A 26182-nucleotide genomic window follows, 5' to 3' on the forward strand; every position below is an offset into this window, starting at 1 on the left:
GATCTTAGTAAACATTCGAATCGGTCGAAACCAGGAAGTGTCGGCCGCCATTTTCTCTCTCGCACTCTGAGGGGGGGAGGAAAAACAAAGTTGGATAATATGAATAGGGGCAGGCTAGACAGCTCCTAACCACCTAGCCTTGGTTAGGGTGTCCCAAAAGAACCCCCAAGGCCAAAAATGCAAAAAGTTTTTTTTTCGAAAAAACGCCGATTACGCTTACCGTACGCGTACGGTAAAAAATAAATAAATAAATAGAAAATATCCACCTTTCACCCCCTCCCGTGTGCAAAAGGTGCCCTAAGGGCACCTTTTGAGCATGGCATACGGTTGTGAGGAACATTTAATAGATAACATTTCACAACGAAGCGCATAATATGTCCTCCGTGTGCGGACGGTGCGCGAAGCGCATCGTGCGTACATGGCCCATCAAGCGTAACGTGCACGGCACTAACTGCGTAAAGTGGGCACGCGGTGCGCGAAGCCCACCGCGTGCTCACTGTGCGCGCACGGTGCGCAAAGCGCACCGTGCGCGCACGGAACGAACTGCGTGAAGTGGGCGCGCACGCCACGAACGGCGTAAAGTAACTTAGCATTTAAAAAACCGTACAAATTCACTGAAAAAAACATAGGTTTCACACACGTTATAGTTAGGAATTAGCATTTAAAAAACCTTGCAAATTCACTGAAAAAACCGCAACCTCTGCTGATGCTAATACTGTATTTAGACACTTATTTGCCCATGTCTTCTTCCATTAAATTTTAGCTATACATATATTGCAAATATTTTTTTTTCATAAAGACACATATGTCATCAGCAGAGGATTGCGGTCGCGTGAGTTATAGTTGCCTGCACTAACTATAACGGGGAAATTTCAATGGTTTTTTACGAGTAAAATGTCCAGCTAACTATAGCATGTGTGAAACCTATGGTTTTTTCAGTGAATTTGCAAGGTTTTTTAAATGCTAATTCCTAACTATAATGTGTGTGAAACCTATGGTTTTTTCAGTGAATATATATATATATATATATATCCGCAAAGGCTGATCCCAGCTTGAGAACCAATTACTTCCACCTCACGGGGTCGATTCCAGGCAGATGGGAGCATGACCCGTCACGGTCACAAACTGCTTGCTCGCTCGGCTGCTCTGGCAAAGGAGCTCTCATTCCAAGGTAATCCTCTGCAAAGTTACTTTATTGTTTACTGACTCGTTTCGACCTCTCTGGTCTTTTTCAAACTAAAAACAGAAATGGAAGAAAGTTCCCTATTTAACATAGAAAAATCTAAACACGGTGCATCAACATGGAAAAAAGAATTCAACTCATGATTCCATTTATGTCTTTCAAACCCATAAAAGACAGACTCCAAATTATAAATTTCAAGGTCTTAACAAAAATAACATAGTGTGTTATGGAAAAAAATAGAAATGTAATAGAAGGAATAAATAAAGGCATCTGTCTCAAAACTTCAACAAAAATTATATGATAGTGAGTGATGCAAAGAAACACATGTAGAGCCCATATCCAACATACAAAGACATTTTGTCAAGTGACCATTGGTTACTACTCACAGGAGCGATACAATGGCATAATTGCACATTTAGGGAATCAGCTGACCCCCGTCACCTTAAATAATGGGACTATCTCCTAAGTAGTAAAACTTGGCAAAACAAAGATACTTGTGCAAATGCTGTCTTTTGGGCCACAATTACTCATAATGTGTTACTGGAAATGAATTTTCCAAGGATAGGCACAAAGGGCTGAAATCCTCCCCTCTAGGATGGGTGACATGGCTACTGCATCCATTAATTAGCATCCAGATGTTTTTTCTGTAAAAGGGCCAATGAAATGGTGGACCATACCATTTCTATGTGTGTCAGCTGAAAAGGAGCATGTAGGCTAGTATATATGCATTTGCAGTCTAGAGATAGTGCAAAAAGAGAGAAAAAATTGGGGTGAAAAGTGGAAAAAAGCAAAAGAGTAAAAAAGTGAGAAGTGGAAGACGAAAGAAGAAGAAAGAAGACGGAAGACAAAAGGAGATAAAGGAGGAGGCATTTGAAAAGCAAAATTACATAGTTAGAGCTATTCTAGCTACAGTGGACGTCACATCTCTCTATACTTGTATTAGACATGAGCTATATTTGAGAGCATGCAAGCATTGTTTCAGAGACAGACCCATAGCATTGTATAAGCATACCATGATTCATCTAGAGATGTTGCAGTTCTGTTTGGAACATAACTATTTTTTGTTTGGGAACCAGTGGTACAAGCAAATGACTGGGACTGCCATGGGCAGTTGCTTCGCGCAGAGCTATGCCTGCATGTTCATGTGGTGGTGGGAGTCTGAGCACAACTGCGCGGAGGAGTTTGAAGAATACACGCAACATCTTGTGTTGTGGACATGATACATAGATGAATTTTCTTAATTTGGGATGGCACACAAAGGGAACTGAATAGTTTCCTTTATAAAATTTCTGCCAATCACCTGAACCAAAGAGAAAGGAACAAGAGAATCATGCAGTACAATTGATAACGACTAACAACTCTAATTCAGCAGCAGTCAGAACGAGTGCACAAAAACACTGGCACCTGGTGAGAATGGATCTTACTATAGGAAAGCTGGTTAACACAAATCCACAAATCACATATCGTAGATGCAACTCGCTTACGGACATACTGGTACACACTTTTGATGAGCAAGTACATCCACAGGGGACATCATGTTTGAAAGAACTTCCAGGTTTTTATAAGTGTGGAAATGTAAGGCATGCTTACACAGCACCAATGTAACAAGCATTGGCATAGCCAATAGGTCTCGCCTGTGAGGCCTTATAAGTGTTTAGACAGAGCTATTGACTTTGCCAATCTCTTCAAGCTGTGCTGTAGAGAAGTGTGGCTGCTGTGCAGCATGCTGAAAAGTTATAATAAAAAGGTGTCAAAAGCATTTGTGGCACTGAGTGATGCTGTGTTGGCGCTGAGTGATGCTGTACCGGGTGACTGACATACCGACTGTCAGACTGACATACTCTCTCATACTGACACCTTTGTACTTTCAGGGTGGCATCCCAGCTCTCTCATACTTCTAGACACATACTGACTAACATTCTGCAAGACTGACATACTTCATCTCGCATGCTATCAGACTGATATATTCACTCTCCCATGCTGTCAGACTGATATTGTGGTTCCTCTATACTGTATGATGGCTATACTGACTCTCCCGTGCTTTCAGACTGAGATTGTGACTCCACCATACTGTGAAAATAACAAGCTATCTCCTCTATACTGCATAACTGATAAATTGCCTCTCCCATACTGTCAGACTGACTCACACATTGATAGGCTGACATTGTGCCTGTTCCATTCTGTCAGCCTACTTGGAAAAAGTGTTCCAGGGACCCACGCGAACCCTGGTACCTTCACAGGTACCCCATTGGCACTAAACAGGCTGGTGGGGGTCATATGAGCATATGCAGGTTTCTCAAAGATGTTTCGGTGAGTTAAGCGCGCGCTGCTGACATCTGTGGGACCTGCAGGTCAGATACTAGCAAGATCAGTGAAACTATAGGTATATGAAATGAGTACCATTTAATACAGGTAGCAGTAACTGCTGTTCTGCACAGAGCTTTGAAATGGCAAAATGGAGTATTAAGCACTATTTTTATTAAAAAGAATCTTTTAACAATTCAAAATGTCCACGCCCTTGCCCATCTTGCCTCACATAGGTTATCTTCGTCTGCCCCGCCTTGTGATTCAGATTGTCGGCCGCTAGAGCATGGCACCCTCAACGGGAACAACCCACCCACTTTCCGTATGATTTGCTCCAAAGCAGTAAGCATCTTCAAACATCATCCTTTCATCTGGAGCAGCCCCAGCCCGTCACTGCCCTCACAGTACAGCTCAGTGTAAGAGCAAGTGTCATGGGTTCGCCCGACAGTGTAACTCTTCATCCAAATGCTTAAGTCTGTTCATAGGCCTCCTTAAGACCCAACTAACTGTATGAAAGTAGTCCTGCACTCTCATTTTCGGAAATCGGAAAGATTAATATATCAATCCATCTTAACCCATACATCACTCACCTATCAATGCATGCAGCACTGCCTCCCATGTCACCCCACCTGTGAAGATTCCCTTATTATACTAAGGGCTGGGTGGTTCTGAGAACATGTGGGCTTGCAGGGGCACCCCATACACCAGAAAAAGCGTTACCAAAGATAAGTAACTTGTTCTTCTGATGGATTATCTACCTGTAGATTCCTCAAGATGGGTGCCTGTCTATTTATACCAAAAAATCCTGTAACACTGAATGCGCAAAGTGACTGTCCCTCCTCACCTCAGAGTCTAAACAACAGTGCTTCACAAAAGTGTGGATGGAGCCCAAATCCCTGTTTTGGGAATGTCAACCACCGGGATACCTCTAACCAAAGTGGAAGTTCTTAGCTCCAGTAGAATGAGCTCTTATACCTTCAGGTGGTTCTTTGTTAGCCATGGCATAGCAGATCTTTATGCACAGGATAATCCATCTTGATAATGTTGTCTTATGCACCTCTTTTCCTTTCATTTCACCCACATAGCCAACAAACAGCTGATCATCCAACCGGAGATCTCGAGTTCTGTCCACATAAAATCTCATAACTCTCTTACGGTCCAAACAATGAAGCCTTTCTTCCTTTCTTCCTCTTTGGATGGATGAGGGGGCAGGATAGAAAGTAGGAAGGGGAATAGACTGGCCTAAGTGGAAGGGAGTAACCACCTTTGGCAGGAAAGCAGCTCTGGTTCTTAATATCAACTTGTATGCATAAAGTCATGAAGGGGTTTTACACTTAATGCCTGCAATTCACTAACACATCGAGCTGATGTTATTGCAGCTAGAAAAAACTTTTGAAAGTCAGTAACCTTAAGGGACAACTATGTAGGGGCTCAAACACAGCACCCACAGGAAAGGTTAACACCAAATCAAGATCCCACTGAGGCATGATATGAACAGAGTGGGAAGGAACTTGTTAGTAAGTCCCATATTAAACCTTAAAGCTATAGGGGACTTAAAAAGGGAAGTCTGGCCCGGTATGCAGACGAATACCGAAAGGGCAGAGAAATACCCCTTAACTGTTGCAACCGCACAACCATGCTGTGATAGGGACAGTGCAAAGCGTGAACTGTCAGATAAATGGGATTTTAAAGGGTTAATGGAATTTTCTTCACAGTAAGCCACCCCATGTCTCACTGTGGATATCTGTGTCAGTGGTGCTTCTCCGCAGAGGACTATCTCATCCCTTCCAGGGCCACTATACTGTTGTATGACAGAACCACACATGGTCTTAACGGAATCATTACACAGCTTGTAAATCCTATAAGCATGACCTCATGTGAGAAACGAAGAGTGTTGAGGAGTTTTTATAATACTATTGCTCCCTCTCGTGGACATTTGGGACATTACAGCCGATGTAAAGATGACAGAATTCCTTGCCCTTGATTAGATGGAAACAAGCGTGTGCGATTCACTTGCGGGAGCGATAATCGCTCCCGCAAGTGAATAGCCACACGTGCACGCGTTGCCATTGAAGGCAATGGAACGCTTGCACGTCTTTGGCCGAAAAGCCAAAGCGATCGCAAAAGGTATTTTTGCCTTTGCAGCGCATGCGCGCTGCGTAGGCGAGACCTAAAAATGATGCAGTTACCCGATGGAAGGAAACACAAGATCAAACAGTTTATTAACTGTAATAGGGATTTCGCGGTGTATGTCCTGATATGTGTATGTGGCCTGAAATATGTGGGTAGCATAATCTTTCCTGTGAAGAAAAGGGTCTTGGAGCACCTGAGGGCAATTAGGAATAAGGATGTGACATATCCTATGGCTAGACATTGCAATACGATGCATGGTTCCAGGGGGAGCTGAAACCCTAAAAATATCTTTCTTTGGAATTGACAGGGTTCAAGCCAAAGTAAGAGGTGGGGACAGAGAGCGTGCTTTGCGGAGATTGGAGTCCCAATATATCAATCGTCTGAACAGCAAGCATCCTGGTGACCTCAATCAAGATGAGGAACTCCATGTACATCTAGGCTGAACAACGTTTCGGACATCTATTTTCCTCTTTCCTCTTCTCCTTTCTCTGTTTTGGCTCTAACTATGTAATTTTGCCTTACAAATACCTCCTCCTTTATCTCCTTTCGTCTTCTGTCTTCTTTCTTCTTCTTTTTCTTCTTCCGTCTTCTACTTCTCACTTTTTTACTCTTATTTTTTTCACTTTTTTAAACTAATTTTTTCTCTCTTTTTGCACTATCTATAGGTTGCAGATGCATATATACTAGCCTACATGCTCATTTGCACCTGACACACATAGAAATGGTATGGTCCACCATTTGATTGGCCCTTTTCCAGAAAAAACATATGGATGCTAATTAATGGATGCGGTGGCCATGTCAGCCATCCTCGGGGGGAGTTTTTCTGCCCTTTGTGCCTATCCTTGGAAATTTAATTTCCAGTCATACATTGAGTAATTGTGGCCCATAAGACAGCACTTGCACAAGTATCTTTGTTTTGCCAAGTTTTACTAAGGGTATAGTCCCATTATTTAATGTGACGAGGTCGGCTGATTCCCTAAATGTGCAATAACACCATTGTATCTCTCCTGTGAGTAGTAACCAATGGTCACTTGACCAAATGTATATGTCTTTGTATGTTGGATATGGGCTCCACACGTTTTTTTGCATCACTCACTATAATATAATTTTTGTAGAAGTTTTGCGACAGATGCCTTTATTTATCCCTTCTATTACCTTTCTTATTTTTCCATAACACACTATTTTATTTTTTTTAAACTTTGAAATGTATAATTTGGAGTCTGTCTTTTATGGGTTTGAATGGCATAAATGGCATCATGAGTTGAAGTCTTTTTTCCATGTTGATGCACAGTGTTTACATTTTTTTATGTTAAATAGAGCACTTGCATTTTTTGTTTTTACTTAGAAAAAGACCGGAGAGGTCGAAACGCGTCAGTAAACAATAAAGTAACTTTGAAGAGGATTACCTTGGAGTGCGGGCTCCTTTGTCAGCCGCGTGGGCAAGCAGTTTATATATATATATATATATATATTCACTTAAAAAACCATAGGTTTCACACAGGTTATAGTTAGGTGGACATTTCACTCGTAAAAAACCAATGAAATTCCCCCGTTATAGTTAGTTCAGATAACCATAACTCGTAAATAAATGTTTTTTTCACCCTTGGGGGTCCTTCTGTGACCCCCTGACTAAGGCTAGGGGGTCAGAAACTCTCTTCCCTGCCCCCTTTTCACGTTTTCCACCTTTTTTTCCACCTTCCTTATCACTGCGCCAGACAAAATGGCGGCCGACACTTCCTGATTTCGACCGATTCGAATGTTGACTGACATCAAACAACCAATCAGAATTACGCTCGCGCACGTTAGGGTGCGCGCACGGTGCGCGCACGGTGCACACATATAGATATGTATATGCTTTTAAATGCAATTTTCTCAGGAAATACTGAACAGATTGACTCCAGATATGCAAAAGGCACTTCCCTGACCTGAGGGCTACCCCTTTGCCAAATTTCAATTAATTCTGTTCAGCCGTTCGGGCTGTACCTTCGACTAAAGGTCCTATGGGAAAATGCATGGGGAAAACGCGTTTTGGGACCCCCCTTTTTTCTCGGCCCCCGCTTGACGAATCACCCCGAGACTTTCAGGGTAGGAGCTGAGCGGAGCGCCCCATTAGTTTTGAAAATTTCGCGAAGATTCGTCAACCGGCGCCAAAGTTATTCAAAATACAATTTTCAGATTTCCTATGGAAACACGGTCCTAACTATAACTATCTACTGGCGACCGCCAGTAGATAATTTACTGCTTATATACATATATATAATGCATTTGTACATGTAAATAAAATACACAATATACAAAACAGCATTGTTTTTGGCATAAGCAGACAAGCAACAGGGAGATGGGTGGGTCAGTGAGGAAACCACAGGTAGATACGAATACACCAGAAAAAGCGTTACCAAAGATAAGTAACTTGTTCTTCTGATGGATTATCTACCTGTAGATTCCTCAAGATGGGTGCCTGTCTATTTATACCAAAAAATCCTGTAACACTGAATGCGCAAAGTGACTGTCCCTCCTCACCTCAGAGTCTAAACAACAGTGCTTCACAAAAGTGTGGATGGAGCACAAATCCCTGTTTTGGGAATGTCAACCACCGGGATACCTCTAACCAAAGTGGAAGTTCTTAGCTCCAGAAGAATGAGCTCTTATACCTTCAGGTGGTTCTTTGTTAGCCATGGCATAGCAGATCTTTATGCACAGGATAATCCATCTTGATAATGTTGTCTTATGCACCTCTTTTCCTTTCATTTCACCCACATAGCCAACAAACAGCTGATCATCCAACCGGAGATCTCGAGTTCTGTCCACATAAAATCTCATAACTCTCTTACGGTCCAAACAATGAAGCCTTTCTTCCTTTCTTCCTCTTTGGATGGATGAGGGGGGAGGATAGAAAGTAGGAAGGGGAATAGACTGGCCTAAGTGGAAGGGAGTAACCACCTTTGGCAGGAAAGCAGCTCTGGTTCTTAATATCAACTTGTATGCATAAAGTCATGAAGGGGTTTTACACTTAATGCCTGCAATTCACTAACACATCGAGCTGATGTTATTGCAGCTAGAAAAAACGTTTTGAAAGTCAGTAACCTTAAGGGACAACTATGTAGGGGCTCAAACACAGCACCCACAGGAAAGGTTAACACCAAATCAAGATCCCACTGAGGCATGATATGAACAGAGTGGGAAGGAACTTGTTAGTAAGTCCCATATTAAACCTTAAAGCTATAGGGGACTTAAAAAGGGAAGTCTGGCCCGGTATGCAGACGAATACCGAAAGGGCAGAGAAATACCCCTTAACTGTTGCAACCGCACAACCATGCTGTGATAGGGACAGTGCAAAGCGTGAAATGTCAGATAAATGGGATTTTAAAGGGTTAATGGAATTTTCTTCACACCACTTCACAAATTCAGCGCCCCCTGCATCAGATACCGGAGGCTGCAGATTGACCGGCAGTGCACGTTCTTGTAAGCAGCAAACAGGTCTGTCGAGTGGTCTCCATAGCCAGAAAATGTGATGTACGACTTCCGGATGCAGACGTCACTCGTGATCAGCAGAAAAGTGCAGACTGAGACTGTCCACACAAACCTTAAGAACTCCGGCTTAGTGATTTGCCATGATGCAGAGCTAGTGGTCCTGAGATTCCCATGATGAGCTCCCCACCCTAACGTGGAGACATCCGTTATCACTGTGTCCACCGGTGGCATAGGGTGAAACGCTTCTCTTGAGACAGATTGCTAGGCATACCCACCACTGAAGATCCACTCCAGTGTCTCTGGAGAGCTTGACTGACTCTCCCAGATCCCCGATGTGCTTAACCACAGCCTTTCCGATGCACCACTGGAGGGCCCTCATGTGCCAGCATGCATGGCAGACCAATAGAATGCAGGACCTAATTGAACATCTAAACTTCTTGGAAAATTTATGTTTATTCTAAAGGTTTAACATACAATAGAAAGGCTTAACTAAATCATGTCAATTAATATTGAGTCAATGTGTATGTAAAACATATCAAATGAATGTGGAACTTGGGTTTACATACAGTAAAGAAACAATAATTTATATGTGATTAAGCATCAAAGTGACGTGCTTCAAAAGTCTGTAATCCAAGAGTGTATATGCTACTTCTCACTCATCAGCAATTGACATAGGAGAGATGGTACTAGCAAGCGTAAAAGACCTTCAGGACTGGAACCATGGCTTGATTGTGAAACAATGGAATCATAGCCTGAATGTCCATAATCGTCTGAGGAGGCAGTTAGTCTCGATTCATCGTAGCGTCCAGTACTGCCTCTATGAACAGTGGAGCTGAGAGGGCTCTAGGTGAGATTTGGGCATGTTAATAGTAAAACCCGGGATGAACAAAAACCGTGTTATCAACTGCAAATGATGCAACACCAACTCTGGAGTCTTGGCTTTGATCAGCCAATTATCCATGTAAGGGAATACTGGTATTCCCCACCTTCTGAGATGCGCTGCAACCACCACCATCACCTTTGTGAAGACTTGTGTCAAGGAAGTAAGACCAAATAGAAGAAATGCTAACTGGTAATGATGAGACCGCGCCGTAAAATGAAGATACTTTCTGTGCGATTTCAGAACAGGTATGTGTAAATACGCATCCTGTAAATCGATCAAACCATCCAGTATTCCTTCTCCAGCGCAAGAAGCACTTATGCAAGTGTCGGCATCTTGAACTTTTTGTTTGAGGAACCAGTTCAAAATCCTGAGGTTGAGGATCGACCGTAAGTGGCCGTCCTTTTTGGGAATCAGAGCATACCGGGAAGAGCATCCCTGACCCCGTTCCTGCTCTGGCTCCAACTCTACTGCGCCTTTTTTAAGCATAACATGTGTATTTGTAAAGCGCACGTTCACCCGTAGGCCTCATGGCGCTGAATAACAGATTCTGAAACTCCTGTTGGAGGAGCAGAAGATGTTCTTACGAACAAAAGCCCTTTTGGGAAAGGAAAGGTGGGGGAAACTGTTGGAAGGGTAGGGAGTATCCATTTTCCACAATATACAAAACCTAAAGATGTTGTTACAGACCTCTATTGAGGTACAAAATAGGTCGACAGTCCTCCCACTGGACAAGCATGCTCCAAGATGGCGGAACTCTGGCTGTTTTCCTGTCACATTGGCGGGGGAGGAGGAGAAAGAAGGCTGATGGGCATCTCCATGTTGTCTGCCTCTGCCGCGTCCCTTATAACTTCTGTAGAGGGTATAGAATGTCTGCTGCTGTTGCTATGGCTGATACGGACTTCTCCTTTGAAGGGAAAAGTTCCGGCTAAACCATTAGAACCTACAAAACCGCCTATAATATTTATGCTGTGACTGAAGGCCCAAAGATCTTGCTGTCGCTTTGCTGTCCCTGAATCTCTACAAAGCAGAATCCGCTTTGGCATCAAACAGCCTTGAACCATCGAACGGCAAGTCCATCAAGGTTGCTTGCACATCCGGTGAGAGGGAAACGGCATTTACAACGTGGGCCGATCCACGTATTCCGTTACCACACAAGATTTACCACACTTGCCTTTACCGTGCATATGCCTTTAGCATGCATATGCCTGATAAAGGCATTCGTTACAACAAACAAATGATGGACGGAATGCTGACAATGCAGACATTCTCCCCCAGTCAAGAGATCTGGGTTAAATCCATCGTTCTTTTGCCCACTACGCCACCCCAGTTCAGACATGGCCATATGCAAATCAGTCTTGACCCTGTGCCTCATGGGAACAGTCCAGCCCGAACTGCCAAGCCATGTCTTCCCTGGACCGGAATCAAGCATCCTAGGACCGGTTTCTGGCTATCAGCCGTCATCAGCCAGGATAGCTTGACTCCAGTGGCGTAGTGAGCACGGGACCCACGTCTGGGCATACCCATCCCACTTAGGGCGAAAAGCGTTACAACAAACAAATGATGGACGGAATGCTGGCAATGCAGACATTCTCCCCCAGTCAAGAGATCTGGGTTAAATCCATCGTTCTTTTGCCCACTACGCCACCCCAGTTCAGACATGGCCATATGCAAATCAGTCTTGACCCTGTGCCTCATGGGAACAGTCCAGCCCGAACTGCCAAGCCATATCTTCCCTGGACCGGAATCAAGCATCCTAGGACCGGTTTCTGGCTATCAGTCGTCATCAGCCAGGATAGCTTGACTCCAGTGGCGTAGTGAGCACGGGACCCACGTCTGGGCATACCCATCCCACTTAGGGCGAAAAGCGTTACAACAAACAAATGATGGACGGAATGCTGACAATGCAGACATCCTCCCCCAGTCAAGAGATCTGGGTTAAATCCATCGTTCTTTTGCCCACTACGCCACCCCAGTTCAGACATGGCCATATGCAAATCAGTCTTGACCCTGTGCCTCATGGGAACAGTCCAGCCCGAACTGCCAAGTCATGTCTTCCCTGGACCGGAATCAAGCATCCTAGGACCGGTTTCTGGCTATCAGCCGTCATCAGCCAGGATAGCTTGACTCCAGTGGCGTAGTGAGCACGGGACCCACGTCTGGGCATACCCATCCCACTTAGGGCGAAAAGCGTTACAACAAACAAATGATGGACGGAATGCTGACAATGCAGACATTCTCCCCCAGTCAAGAGATCTGGGTTAAATCCATCGTTCTTTTGCCCACTACGCCACCCCAGTTCAGACATGGCCATATGCAAATCAGTCTTGACCCTGTGCCTCATGGGAACAGTCCAGCCCGAACTGCCAAGCCATGTCTTCCCTGGACCGGAATCAAGCATCCTAGGACCGGTTTCTGGCTATCAGCCGTCATCAGCCAGGATAGCTTGACTCCAGTGGCGTAGTGAGCACGGGACCCACGTCTGGGCATACCCATCCCACTTAGGGCGAAAAGCGTTACAACAAACAAATGATGGACGGAATGCTGACAATGCAGACATTCTCCCCCAGTCAAGAGATCTGGGTTAAATCCATCGTTCTTTTGCCCACTACGCCACCCCAGTTCAGACATGGCCATATGCAAATCAGTCTTGACCCTGTGCCTCATGGGAACAGTCCAGCCCGAATTGCCAAGCCATGTCTTCCCTGGACCGGAATCAAGCATCCTAGGACCGGTTTCTGGCTATCAGCCGTCATCAGCCAGGATAGCTTGACTCCAGTGGCGTAGTGAGCACGGGACCCACGTCTGGGCATACCCATCCCACTTAGGGCGAAAAGCGTTACAACAAACAAATGATGGACGGAATGCTGACAATGCAGACATTCTCCCCCAGTCAAGAGATCTGGGTTAAATCCATCGTTCTTTTGCCCACTACGCCACCCCAGTTCAGACATGGCCATATGCAAATCAGTCTTGACCCTGTGCCTCATGGGAACAGTCCAGCCCGAACTGCCAAGCCATGTCTTCCCTGGACCGGAATCAAGCATCCTAGGACCGGTTTCTGGCTATCAGCCGTTATCAGCCAGGATAGCTTGACTCCAGTGGCGTAGTGAGCACGGGACCCACGTCTGGGCATACCCATCCCACTTAGGGCGAAAAGCGTTACAACAAACAAATGATGGGCGGAATGCTGACAATGCAGACATTCTCCCCCAGTCAAGAGATCTGGGTTAAATCCATCGTTCTTTTGCCCACTACGCCACCCCAGTTCAGACATGGCCATATGCAAATCAGTCTTGACCCTGTGCCTCATGGGAACAGTCCAGCCCGAACTGCCAAGCCATGTCTTCCCTGGACCGGAATCAAGCATCCTAGGACCGGTTTCTGGCTATCAGCCGTCATCAGCCAGGATAGCTTGACTCCAGTGGCGTAGTGAGCACGGGACCCACGTCTGGGCATACCCATCCCACTTAGGGCGAAAAGCGTTACAACAAACAAATGATGGACGGAATGCTGACAATGCAGACATTCTCCCCCAGTCAAGAGATCTGGGTTAAATCCATCGTTCTTTTGCCCACTACGCCACCCCAGTTCAGACATGGCCATATGCAAATCAGTCTTGACCCTGTGCCTCATGGGAACAGTCCAGCCCGAACTGCCAAGCCATGTCTTCCCTGGACCGGAATCAAGCATCCTAGGACCGGTTTCTGGCTATCAGCCGTCATCAGCCAGGATAGCTTGACTCCAGTGGCGTAGTGAGCACGGGACCCACGTCTGGGCATACCCATCCCACTTAGGGCGAAAAGCGTTACAACAAACAAATGATGGACGGAATGCTGACAATGCAGACATTCTCCCCCAGTCAAGAGATCTGGGTTAAATCCATCGTTCTTTTGCCCACTACGCCACCCCAGTTCAGACATGGCCATATGCAAATCAGTCTTGACCCTGCGCCTCATGGGAACAGTCCAGCCCGAACTGCCAAGCCATGTCTTCCCTGGACCGGAATCAAGCATCCTATGTCTGAACTGGGGTGGTGTAGTGGGCAAAAGAACGATGGATTTAACCCAGATCTCTTGACTGGGGGAGAATGTCTGCATTGTCCGCATTCCGTCCATCATTTGTTTGTTGTAACGCTTTTCGCCCTAAGTGGGATGGGTATTCCCAGACGTGGGACCCGTGCTCACTACGCCACTGGAGTCAAGCTATCCTGGCTGATGACGGCTGATAGCCAGAAACCGGTCCTAGGATGCTTGATTCCGGTCCAGGGAAGACATGGCTTGGCAGTTCGGGCTGGACTGTTCCCATGAGGCACAGGGTCAAGACTGATTTGCATATGGCCATGTCTGAACTGGGGTGGTGTAGTGGGCAAAAGAACGATGGATTTAACCCAGATCTCTTGACTGGGGGAGAATGTCTGTATTGTCAGCATTCCGTCCATCATTTGTTTGTTGTAACGCTTTTCGCCCTAAGTGGGATGGGTATTCCCAGACGTGGGACCCGTGCTCACTACGCCACTGGAGTCAAGCTATCCTGGCTGATGACGGCTGATAGCCAGAAACCGGGCCTAGGATGCTTGATTCCGGTCCAGGGAAGACATGGCTTGGCAGTTCGGGCTGGACTGTTCCCATGAGGCACAGGGTCAAGACTGATTTGCATATGGCCATGTCTGAACTGGGGTGGTGTAGTGGGCAAAAGAACGATGGATTTAACCCAGATCTCTTGACTGGGGGAGAATGTCTGCATTGTCAGCATTCCGTCCATCATTTGTTTGTGATAAAGGCATTTAGCACTCTAGGTTCAGAGCGGATGGGCAGGCAGAATGGAAGGAGGAACAGGAACAGGAAGGATCAGGGATGCAGCATGGTAAGTAGGGCTGAGGGCCCGGTTTTAGGGCTCAGGAAGGAGGGGGCTGGGTTCGGGGTAGTTTTAAGGGCTGGGGCTGGGTTTAAGGGCTCAGGCCGGGGGGGCAGTTTTTTCAGCTGGGGGCCGGTTTTAGGGCTCAGGGTGGGGGGGCTTTAGTAAAATCATTACCAAATGATGGTAAAGACACGGTCGCCCTAAAGACCACGTAGATTAAGGCATGAGATATAATCGCATGTGTGGTTACGGCCTACAACCCTGGTGAGAAACCCGACCCCCTTTACCAAGCGTGTTTCCTTGTGGCAACTGAAGATCCCACTACCCAGATGACTGAATCAACTGTATCCAAACCCGATCGGCAGCTGCTTGACTTTCGTTCAGTAATTCAGAAAAATGCCCCTTAACGTCATCAGGCAACCTAGGGACTACTGCATTGGCCAATTCCATTAACGCATGAATGTATTGTCCACAGAAATAGGTTGCATTCGTCAACTTCAAGGCCATGTTACCAGCAAAAAACACTTTCTTTGCAGACTGTTTCATTCTCTTGGACTCCCTAACTGCAGGAGGCATTTGAAAGGATCCCAGCGTTAGCTTCGAAGAATAGGAAGCTTGCACCACTAAACTCTCAGGCGTAGAATGAAAAGACAAAAATGGTTTATCCCCAGGAGCAGGCTTATACCTTCTTGCAATAGACCTAGACACTGCTGCAGATGTCAAAGGTTTCTGCCAAAAATCAAGAATTGTCTCAGTGAGCGCTTCATTGAAAGGCAGCAAGTGCTCTGATGTGGATGTTGAAGAATGCAATACCTCTGTAATTAATATACTTTTGAGCTCAGTAGAAGGGAAACGAAAGTTCAGCATCTCAGCAGCCTTTTCTTATCACAGAGTGATATTTTGGGACTTCAGGTAGTGGAATACCTTTTGGAGACAGCAACTCCCTTTCCGGGGAGGTATCCAAACCATTTGCTACATCCAGGGGTTCAAACTCCGAATCCAAAGAAACAATTTCACCTTCTTCCATGTCCGGATTCTGCCCATAAAAATACTGCTCCTCCTCTATAAGCCTTTGGGGCTCTCTCCAGAACCTATGCTTGAGCATCGGCAACGATGAAAGCAACACCGGGGTCAGCAATGTTGGCAATGGCGCTAGTGACTTAGTCACCTGATTAGCACATGTCAGTGACAACGGAGTCGAGCAGCATGACACCGGCATGCATCCAGTCGACGCCAGAGGTTTAGCCGGCACCGGAGACTAATATCTAATCTCCTCCACTGGTGATGGAGTCCCCTCTCTAAGTGCAGGAGGAGGCCAGGAAACCTAGGCCATCGCCATAAATGGCAGGAATGGTGCCTGTTGATAATGTGCCAGAACACCTCCCAAGAAATAAGAAATTAGACCCACGGGCCTGCAGGCGCACCAGATGGAATTATCGCCCCACTGAAAATGCTATACATAGCATTCAGAAAACTCAACGGGTCAGACCCCGGAGTCGCAAATGCAGGATACCCCTGCCCCTGCCTGGGAGGTATAGGGTGCAGTGGTGGTAGAACTGGATCCAGTACAGACTCTGAGTCAGGCGTCCGGGTGGAGTCAAGGGCCTTGGGCTCGAGGGCGACACCGGTGCGACCTCTGGAGATGGAGTCAGAGACATCTCACTTCAACCTTCATGAGTCTTCGGACCCAGAGACACTGGCCTCGGTCAATTATCCCTCAATGAACGATGCTGGGAACCATGACGCAGCTTCTTCTTATGCTTTCTCTTATAAGACTTCAAAGAGTGGGGAGACGGCGACATCCTCTCTTTTCCTTTTCGCCTTGGCCATAAAAAGCTTTGCCTCCTTCACCCTCAAAGCCTTGGAGTTCATCTTTTGGCAAGAAGAACAGGTGTTGGTGTTGTTGTCTGAACTTAAACACCGAAGACAATCGCCGTGAGTGTCTGTGATCGACATTTGACCATCATGTTCCCTGCAAGGTTTAAATCCATACTTCCTCGGAGGCGACATCTTTCCACTGCAACAACGTTGCTATTTAATAGAATAAATGTTGCAAGACTTCCTAGTACTATGGAGAGCCTAGAAAAAAACGTTACGTATCAAAAGCATAGCAAAAAGAGAACGAATATCAGCATGCCGACGGGGGCTTCAGATGGCTCCGATAACATCACGCGAAGCCGAGTGCGGAGATGTGCCATTGTGACGTTCTCGCTGACGTGGGAGAGCTGTAAAAAATATCCCAATGCCTGCGCATTGGGATATTCAAAAGGTGAGGAACCACAGGTAGATGTATCCATCAGAACCTGGGTGCCACATGGAGACATTTTAGAACCACATGAGAATGTCCGTATGTTAGCAGCACACTCATTAGAAAGGTTTAACCCCTTCCCCGCTCATGACGGAACCGTTCCGTCATGAGCCACGGTTGCAGTGTGCTCATGACGGAACGGTTCCGTCATGACACGCCCGTTGGCGGCCGCTCCGCCTACGCGGCGCTGTTTCCCCGCCTGTGCGGGGGGACAACGCAACTGGGCGGAGTCATGACGGAACCGTTCCGTCATGAGCACAGCTCAACTGTGGCTCATGACGGAGCGGCTCCGTCATGAGCACAGGCCCACCGCGCTGCCCCCCTGCCCCTCCCAGCGCTGCAGCGGAATGTCCCCAGCAGCGAAGGGGTTAATTGAACACATTGTAAATAAAAACTAGAGTACCTTGCTTGCTGGGATCGTTTTTTTCTGTATCTTGTTGCATATGCCTGCTGTGCAAAGAGGATTGTTCTTTATTTATTCTGAATTCAAACTGCAAAAGAAAGAATAGTTGGTACGATTATGATGCTCCTTGAGATGCAAAAATGTAAATCATTTGTCAATTGTGTGTTCTATAAATTCTATAAAGATTAACAATTTCACTACAACATACATAGCATGACAAATGCATTACATAACATAATATGGAAAGATCAATGCACTTAGAAAAAACTTGTTTTTAAATCAATGGTCACCTTCCAAAAAGTAGACAATTTATTCCCATCAGGCTTAACGCTCTTCTGGTGAAAAATTACAACTAAAATTTAAATCACACGAATCAAGATTTTTTAACCAGAGGAAACACATTTTCCGCATAGAGCACACCATCACAAAATTTGCAGGTGTTCCTTCTCACCGAGCATTGGATGTAATCATAACAGAGCAACTGTATCCAGATTTGTTGTGAATACCAATTGGGCAGACATCCCTCCCCTAGAATGATCAAAACACTCTCCTATGAACAGATCAACTCACACATACAATCCATCCTATTTTATGTGAAGAATGTGTGTGCCAATTCATGTTTTGTGCATTGTAAACATATGTTTATACACTTGTACATTAACTATTTGCTATATCTAGGTCGAACTCCAGTTTGCAACTACCTTTGCAAGGTAGGCGACAAGACTGCACTATAAAAGATTGTCAACTGCACAGCTATCTATTAAACTGTATTGATTTACACAACTGCGTTGCATATCACTGTCTTATGTCCTATTTACATTTGTTCATCCTCTATATTCGACACTATACAATTCTAGGTCCTAGTCTAACAGGGATTTAACAAACATGCACTGAGATAAATTAAGTAACAGGAATGGCAGCTGTAGTTGGTAGAATCTGAAGGAGACAGATAAGATATTTATGTAAGCCAAGCAAGACTGCACTCCTATAATGATCCAGCCAGTATGAGATAGCTGCCTGGATCAGCAACCTTTTCCATCAACTAAGAGGCCAGGAAGAATTTTCCTTAAGTTCTTCAAAAGGGAGTTAGTTACTTGTACCAGTGATTTTGCTGACATGCAGGCAGAAGGAAAGATCAACACTGGTAGGAACATCAACATTGGAATAAATGGGCATAACCATGGGATGTCTGTCTTTAGTTACCCAGCAAAAACTTTAGGAAAACTCAAAGTATGCATTGACATGAACCTTAAATCTTACTCTGGAGGCATCAACCATTTTCCAGTGAAAGGCCAGGAAAAAGGACATATGTTTTAACCCTATTGCTTTGCATTTGTTTAAGAGTTCACTGTGTAAATTCCTTCCTATTTTATTTGTCAGTAACTAAAATTGTAAAGCCCCTTCCTATGATGTTTGACTTGCCGTTTATAATGAAAAACCTATTCCTGATTTATTTGTCAGAGAGTTGACTGTGAAAAACCATGCTGCTCTGATGTAACTGTCATAATTCACAATGTAAATCCCTTTCCTATTGTGTTTGTAATAAAGTTCACAATGTAAAACCCCTTCCACCTGAATTTGTCACAGTTCGCATTGTAAAGCTGTATTTGTCAGAGATGACGCCCCTGTTCTTATTGCATTTGTAAGATTTCACAATGTAAAATACCTTCCTATTAGATTTGTCGCAAAGCTCACAATACAAAACTCCTTTCTATGGTATTTGGCAAAGAGTTCATAATAGAAAACATACTTTTCAATAAATATTTATGTCTCCAAATTCAGCCTATTTCCCAGGGGGGTTGACCCCTCCTAACAACAGAAACTCATAGCTGCCATTTTGTTTCCCGCCTCCCAGGGTGAAAAGATACTTAAAATTGTATGCCCCTTTGGGTGGGTCAGCCTATTTCCCAGGGGTGGCCTACCCCCCTCTAAAAAAAAAAGCTTATTCCTGGTGTCTAGTGGTTTCTGCTCATGGTGTGTCTTGAGATCCACAAGCAGGAAACTATTTGAGGGAGACATTGCTGGGAAGGGGAGACACTCCCCTTTCAAATTAAGACTCCCTCAAATATGGGGAGGTATCAGGGGCTTAAAAAAAAAACCAGACATGGGAGCAGAGGACTCACCTTCACTGCACCTTTGCTCAGGTGGGGATCTGTGATGTAAGCGCGCCGCAAGGGCAATGGATGCGAGGGCGGTTCTGGCCAGAAGCAGAAGTGATTCCGCTTCGTACCCACCCTGGGAATTCAAAAAAGTAAACCTTCAGTGCAAGCACCCTCCACAGGATCAGCCAATGGACGCACTGAGAACGGAGTGTGGGCGACGGCCTGTGACCGACCCCAAGACTTAAGGGGTTGATACTTATGTCCATGTATACTTTGGGTCTTCCAAAAATGCTTGATGGGTCTCTAAGCAAACACCACATGGTCGTGTTTATGTTCACCAGTAGAGGTCTGTAAAATCCCAGAATTGCTTTCTGCTGAGGGACTTTCTTTTTTTAATTTTTCAGGCAACTGCCTCTATTTAACTTTCTTGATAGAAAACGACCAGCAGAGGTCAGTAAAATATCAGAATCACTTTAGCATTCTCTAGATTCCAGTCTATAGAAATTCAATTCAATTCAATTCAAAGAAGTCTTTATTTCGATTATTCATCTTAAAAGACATATATATACCGATAATAAAACAATGTGAAAAACCACAGCCGTAGATTGGAAATCACAGCAAATAAGATCTTACACAACCATGCAATACATTTTAAAATTTTTAAATGACCATTAAAATTTCTTCTAAAAGAATAAAATTAACAAGTTGCTATGGTCCATCATTTCTTTCGCGAATAGCCCAGGACCAGCTAAGGAATTTGGCTACCCCTATGATAATTGTTTCGTTGTCACCAATTTTCAGTAACCTTTTGGCAGTCAGAGCAGAAGTTGTACCAAGAGTTCTGCTCAAAGGTTTGAGCCATGTGCTCCTAGCCAAATGATAAGCTGGACAAACGTAGAGAAAGTGGCTTACATTTTCTATACATTTAGGACAAAATGGACATCTGTCTCCCTTACCAGATTTCCATTTGCTGGTAAATTTCCTAAGTGGGAGCGTTTCAACCCTAAACTGGTGATACAACCTACGATCTCTAGGTTTGGTAATTAGGCCCCAGTAGGATTCGAGGAATTGTTCATCTTTAAAATCCCAGAAATCTCTAGTCAATGGGGAGCCTACCAGAGCAGAGTGTCTCCTAGATTTTACTAAGCTCCAGTATGCAACTCTAAATTCTGTTTTAGTTGGAAAAACAGCCGCATTTGAGGGACCCACAAATCCCTCATTCCCATGTCAGTAAGAAGGGTTTTGATAGTTTTTAACCAAATGATCTTGTTTAAGGTGTCCAACCCCCTTACCTCAAGCAAAGCCTTTGTGAAATGATGTAATTCGGGGGTAGACCACAGCCTTCTCCAAAAGAGCAACATTCTAAGCTGTGCAATGTCCTCAATGGGATTACAGCCAAGATCAAACAGAAGGGGGATTCCTGGGGTCGATCGTGGAAGGCCCACAAGTGATCTTAAAAATTTGTTTTGGACCAGGGCTAAATCAGACAAATTACTACAACCCCAGATCTCAGCACCGTATAAAATAGCAGGGACTATTTTCAGGGAGTACAGCTTAACAGCTGGAGCCAATGGCTTAGTTTGTGAGAGCCTATGCTCCCTTAAAAGGGCTCCTGCTAGCTGTGAATGTTTCAAAGCTAGGAGCTTCACCTGGGGAGTCCAACTCAACTTTTCGCCAAAGGTAATGCCAAGGTAAGTAAATACCTTGGCCTGCTCCAATAGCTTCCCACACATAAAAACGTTTGCCGAAACAGCACCTGCCCCATGGAGTACCATAAATTTTGTTTTCTCCACATTAAACTCTAGCTCATGTTCGCTGCAAAAGGCCTCAAAACGAGATAGGGCCCGCTGCAAACCCTGCCGAGTTTTAGATAATATCAGGGTATCATCAGCGAACATGAGCAGGGGCACCTTTTGGCCTACCAGCTTTGGAGCATCGGTGGGGTAATTGTCGAAGTACTGGACAACCCCGTTTATAAACAAGGAAAACAGTGTTGGAATCTTTCGGTGACCTCTCCTGGTTTTCCCCAACGAACCTGAGCATAGTTGGAGCTGTGAAGCTTGATCACGAAGTCCACTAATTCCTTGGGCATCCCTAACCTTAGTAAAACATCCCAAAATTTAGATCTGGGGACAAGGTCAAATGCAGATTTTAAATCCACAAATGCTGCAAAAATAAGCCCCTTACCCAAAAGGACCTCCTTCCAGTAAAGTAAAACGAACCTAAAAACCTGGTCCAGTGTTCCCATATGGGCCCGGAACCCTACTTGAAGATTAGATAATATATTCTTTTCCTCCATCCAGCTTTGGATTCTTCCTAGGATGACACGGGCAATGATCTTTTGCAAGGCATCGTTAAGACTAATTGGCCTATAATTGCCCGGTGCAGACCGATCCCCCTTTTTAAATATCGGGATTATTTCCGCACCGGACCAAGAGTTGGGAAATGGGGTTCCCCCCGCCAATGAGTTCATCAGATTCGTTATATATGGGACCCAAAGGTCACCATCCTGCCTAAATAAATCCGCTGGGATACAGTCAGGACCGGATGCTTTGCCACTCGGTATATTCTTCAGGACCACTTCAACCTCCTTAGTACTGAACCGTAAGGGAGCATCAATGGACATGGGTGGGACAAAGGACACCCGCTCTGTGCCCAGCTGGTATTGGGCTTCAAAGTGGGCAACCCAATGGTGGGGGTCCACGTTATTATTTGGGGTTATTGACCTGTGCCCATTCCCCCACTTTATTAAATCCCAAAATTGGGTCATATTCCTGCCTTTGCAAGCTTTCAGCAGGTCCTTTCAATGTTCCTCGTCCCACTCTCTTTTAGCCTGCCTTAGGGTAGATTTATACAAGATACGAACCTGTTTCATTATGGGGTGGTTCCTAGATTTAATGGCGGTCAGAAGGGCTTTATGAGCAGACCTACATAGCTCATTGTACCAAGAATTAGGTTCAAATTTTTGGTTAACCCTCATAGGCTTTGAATTAATAAAAAAGCTCTTCAGCCTACTGGTGAGCTCGGTATGAATCAAAGGCAATTTAACATTGAGGATTTCCTGTGAACTACACTCATTTATATCTCCTAGCGCCCTTGCTACCAGGGCCCTAATTTCTAACACCTTTGTCTCATCGAGTGCCACCTTAGCCCATTTGACCCTTCTAAAGTCATTACCCATTATTAACGGGGCACCGCAACTTGCTGTATTCCCAACGGCCGTGGGACTAAAGCCTTGAATGTCCAAGGTGAGAATCAGAGGGTTGTGGTCGCTTTCAGTGCGAGTTTGTACTACCATATCTAGCACAATGTGCCAAATTTCCAGGTTTACCAAGATGTGATCGATCCTACTTTTGGATCGCCCGTTATCAAAAGTCGCAGCACCCAGAGCATCAGACTTGGTCCTACCATTGGCAGCTCTAAGGCCCCATTCCAAGCACAACCCTTTTACCTGGAGCGCTACCTCAGTCCATTTCTTTATGGGTTGTAAGTCCAACTGGGGCAAACCCCAGAAAGCGTCCTCCTCCTCGCTAAGTCTACCATCATCGCTATCCAGGGGTTCAAAACAGGTATTAAAATCCCCCATAATAATCAGATTGTTGTTAAAGGGGCCTTCAGCTAAAAAGGTCTCAAGTGCTGTTATGACCTGTGAACTCTTTCCACCCACTTGGCCCCTAGCATATATGTTAAGCAAAAATAAGTTGGGGCCACTCTGAAATCTAACTTTAATTGCCAAAATGTCTGGGTTATCAAGGGGATTCTCATCTGCTGTAACCCCCATAGCTTGCCTAACCCAGAATGTCAAGCCCCCCACCGGTCTCCCCCTGTGTCCCCTGATTGCAGGTTTCGAGAAATTTAGGTAGCCTGCATGAAAGATATTCTCCACTGCCCAAGTTTCTTGGAATGCCCAGATGTCAACTTCGTTGATTAATGATGACCAATCTGCTAGGCCAGCCTTAGTATCCAGCCCAGCAATGTTCCAAGAGGCAATAGCCATGGGTTTCCTCAATCCTGAGTTTAACGGGCATCCAGGGGGGGACTGTTGGCTCTACTAAGGGGCTACCAGGTTTCATTGTGGACGGGGTGGAAATCCGAATTTGGGCGTCGAGCTCTGATAAATTACCTTGGTGGGCTACAGAGGGCCCTACATTAATTCCGATACCACCCTCCACAAGATTCCCTGAGCCACCCGACCCCTGTCAATCTATATCTTCTAAAGAAGACAGGACCTCAAAGCGATTATTAAGCTCGATTGTGGGGTCTTGTCTGTGGTCATCTCCCTTGTAGGATCGAACGCCTCTAGTTCTCGGTGAAATTGTCTTCCACGAGCACCCGTAGACAATAATATTTTTTTAAATCTTATATTTTCAGTGAAATGACCACCAAAGGCCCTGATTTTATATTAAAAATAGAGCTTTAAACTATACCATTTCCCGCTGAAAGGCAATATTTCTCTCCATGTGTTCCCATACCTGGCATGTCACACAGTTTGGTGCTTGCTTTCCCTCCATGTTAAAGAACAGTAGATGTTTCAGCACCCAGGCTAATGTGCTGCATAGCTAAATACATATAGGGTCCCAAAGGCGAGACCGATTGCATTGCAAATGCTTGTTAGGATTGGAGCCAGACAGCGTGCTAATTGTTGACTTGTACCACACAAATAAAGAGAATGGACTTGATGTACAGGGTTAGTCGCCCCATTTATATTTCTTTAGGGAATGCAATTTGCCCCCTGCAATTCTGCAAGGCCCCTTTGAGAGGGGTTTTCAATTTGAAATTCCACTTCAAATCTTTTAAATATTTCAAATGTTTTGCTTGGTATTTATTTGTGTGTTTATTACAATACTCTCCCTTTTTAGGTCTCGCCTAGGAGATGACCTTTAGAAATTGGTCAGCTTTTTCAAGCACTCGTGCTTGTGCTGGCATACACCTTGCGGGAGCGAGCAGCGGCGCGCAAGCTAATTGAAAACAGATGGCCCACGCGCCGTTGCTCGCTCCAGCAAGTGGATGCCAACACAAGCATGAGTGCTTGAGAAGAGCTATTTTCATTTGCCCATATGTTTGTAATTAGGGACACGCGTGCGCTTGTTAGCCTGCTCGCGGTCACCTTGCCGGCACGCTTTCACTTTCATTCGCGGGATTCCCTTTGACCTTCATACTTTATTTATTCTCCTAAAGCCAGGATGCCCACATTGTGGGCAATAACTTTGCCTACAAATTGAAAATAAATAGTTAAATAAATGTATTTGGGCGCAATTCTCCTACACATTAATTGGACTGTTTCCCTTGTTAGCCTGTTCGCGGTCACCTTGCCGGCACACTTTCACTTTCGTTTTCCGCTCCTTCCTTCACTGCGCTCACCTCTAGTCCTCACCGGGCTTGCGATGCCCCGCGCTCCATTCACCTAGTTTTATATGTTTCCTACTTGCGTTTGACCAACCCTCATCAGGAGCGCTCATATTTTCTCACTTGCTCAGAGAGCACTGTTAAACAGACCTGTAAGTCTTGCTCTTATCTCGTTACTTTGTATGACTTCAAAGTAAGAGGATTCCATGGTGTGGCTTGCCCATCCCCCAATCCTCCTGTTTTGCTTTGAGCCACCTGCCCCCACCAACATGGCTGCTTGTTTTAATTACTGTCACTCGCCACAACCATCCTCCGATGCACCCTTTGCTCTTCCAAGTCTGCCGCAAAGAGACATAAGCCAACAAGCGCTTCTGTTGCAAAAAACCCAGACTGCCTCTATGTGCAAGACGCCATAGTCTGCTCGCCACAGCTTCCTTCGAAGAGTGTGTAAATTGCGGGACGGTGGCAGTCCTCCCTCCAAACCAACAATCTGAGTATTAATTGTATGCTTTTCTCTAGCCCCGCACCCTCCAACTCTCGTACCATGTGCTTCTGTGCACTCCTCCTGCCCCACGCTGCACAATATTTTCTTGCCTGTGTGACTGTCCCTGGCCTGCATTGCTGTCCCTGCAGTGACCACATATGAATATCACCACCCACACACACACACGCGCTTGCAGAACCAAGACAAACACATCACTGTGATAGAAGACCACAGATGCAAACACAGACATAGACGTACATACACAACACTCTTCTGGGGGCATTCACGCACATATCACTGTGGGAGGCACACGAACAGCACAGGTACATACACAAATCACTACATGAACTGCACAGCATGGCAGCACTGATTTCAGCTCTGTGGGTTACCTCACTGCAAGTAAAAAGGTAGGAAGGTTACAACCTACTACGGAGTGCACAGCGCTGCTCTCTGTACTGCAACCCACTGTGTTGCTGTCCATATCATTTGTCTTCTATCAGTTTGTGCCTCAGCCATTCAGATACCAGTTCTCCTAGGCAATAGCCATGCAGCTGCCTTTTTGTGCCCTACTGCTTCTGTCTGTAGTTGTGTTGCTCTATGTATGTGCCCTGTTTCTGTCAGTACTTGCACAGCTCTCTCAATGTTCCTTATTGCTGTTGGTATGTACCTTGCTACTATCTGTATTTGTTATGTTGCTCTGTGTGTGTG

At 45.3% G+C, this 26182-nt stretch overlaps 1 protein-coding gene across 1 annotated transcript in view; it reads right to left on the minus strand.

Annotated features, from left to right (window-relative positions):
• LRRC49 (leucine rich repeat containing 49) overlaps positions 1-26182 on the minus strand; it is an 862677-nt gene that overhangs the window by 647692 nt on the left and 188803 nt on the right. The window contains exon 3 of the mRNA XM_085644059.1: positions 17543-17630. Within this exon, the coding sequence (XP_085500185.1) occupies positions 17543-17630 (88 nt within the window). The remainder of the gene's footprint in view (positions 1-17542; positions 17631-26182) is intronic.

The sequence above is a fragment of the Triturus cristatus genome, chromosome 3_1 (genome assembly GCF_964204655.1).
Source record: "Triturus cristatus chromosome 3_1, aTriCri1.1, whole genome shotgun sequence".
NCBI classification, from domain to species: Eukaryota; Metazoa; Chordata; class Amphibia; order Caudata; family Salamandridae; genus Triturus; species Triturus cristatus.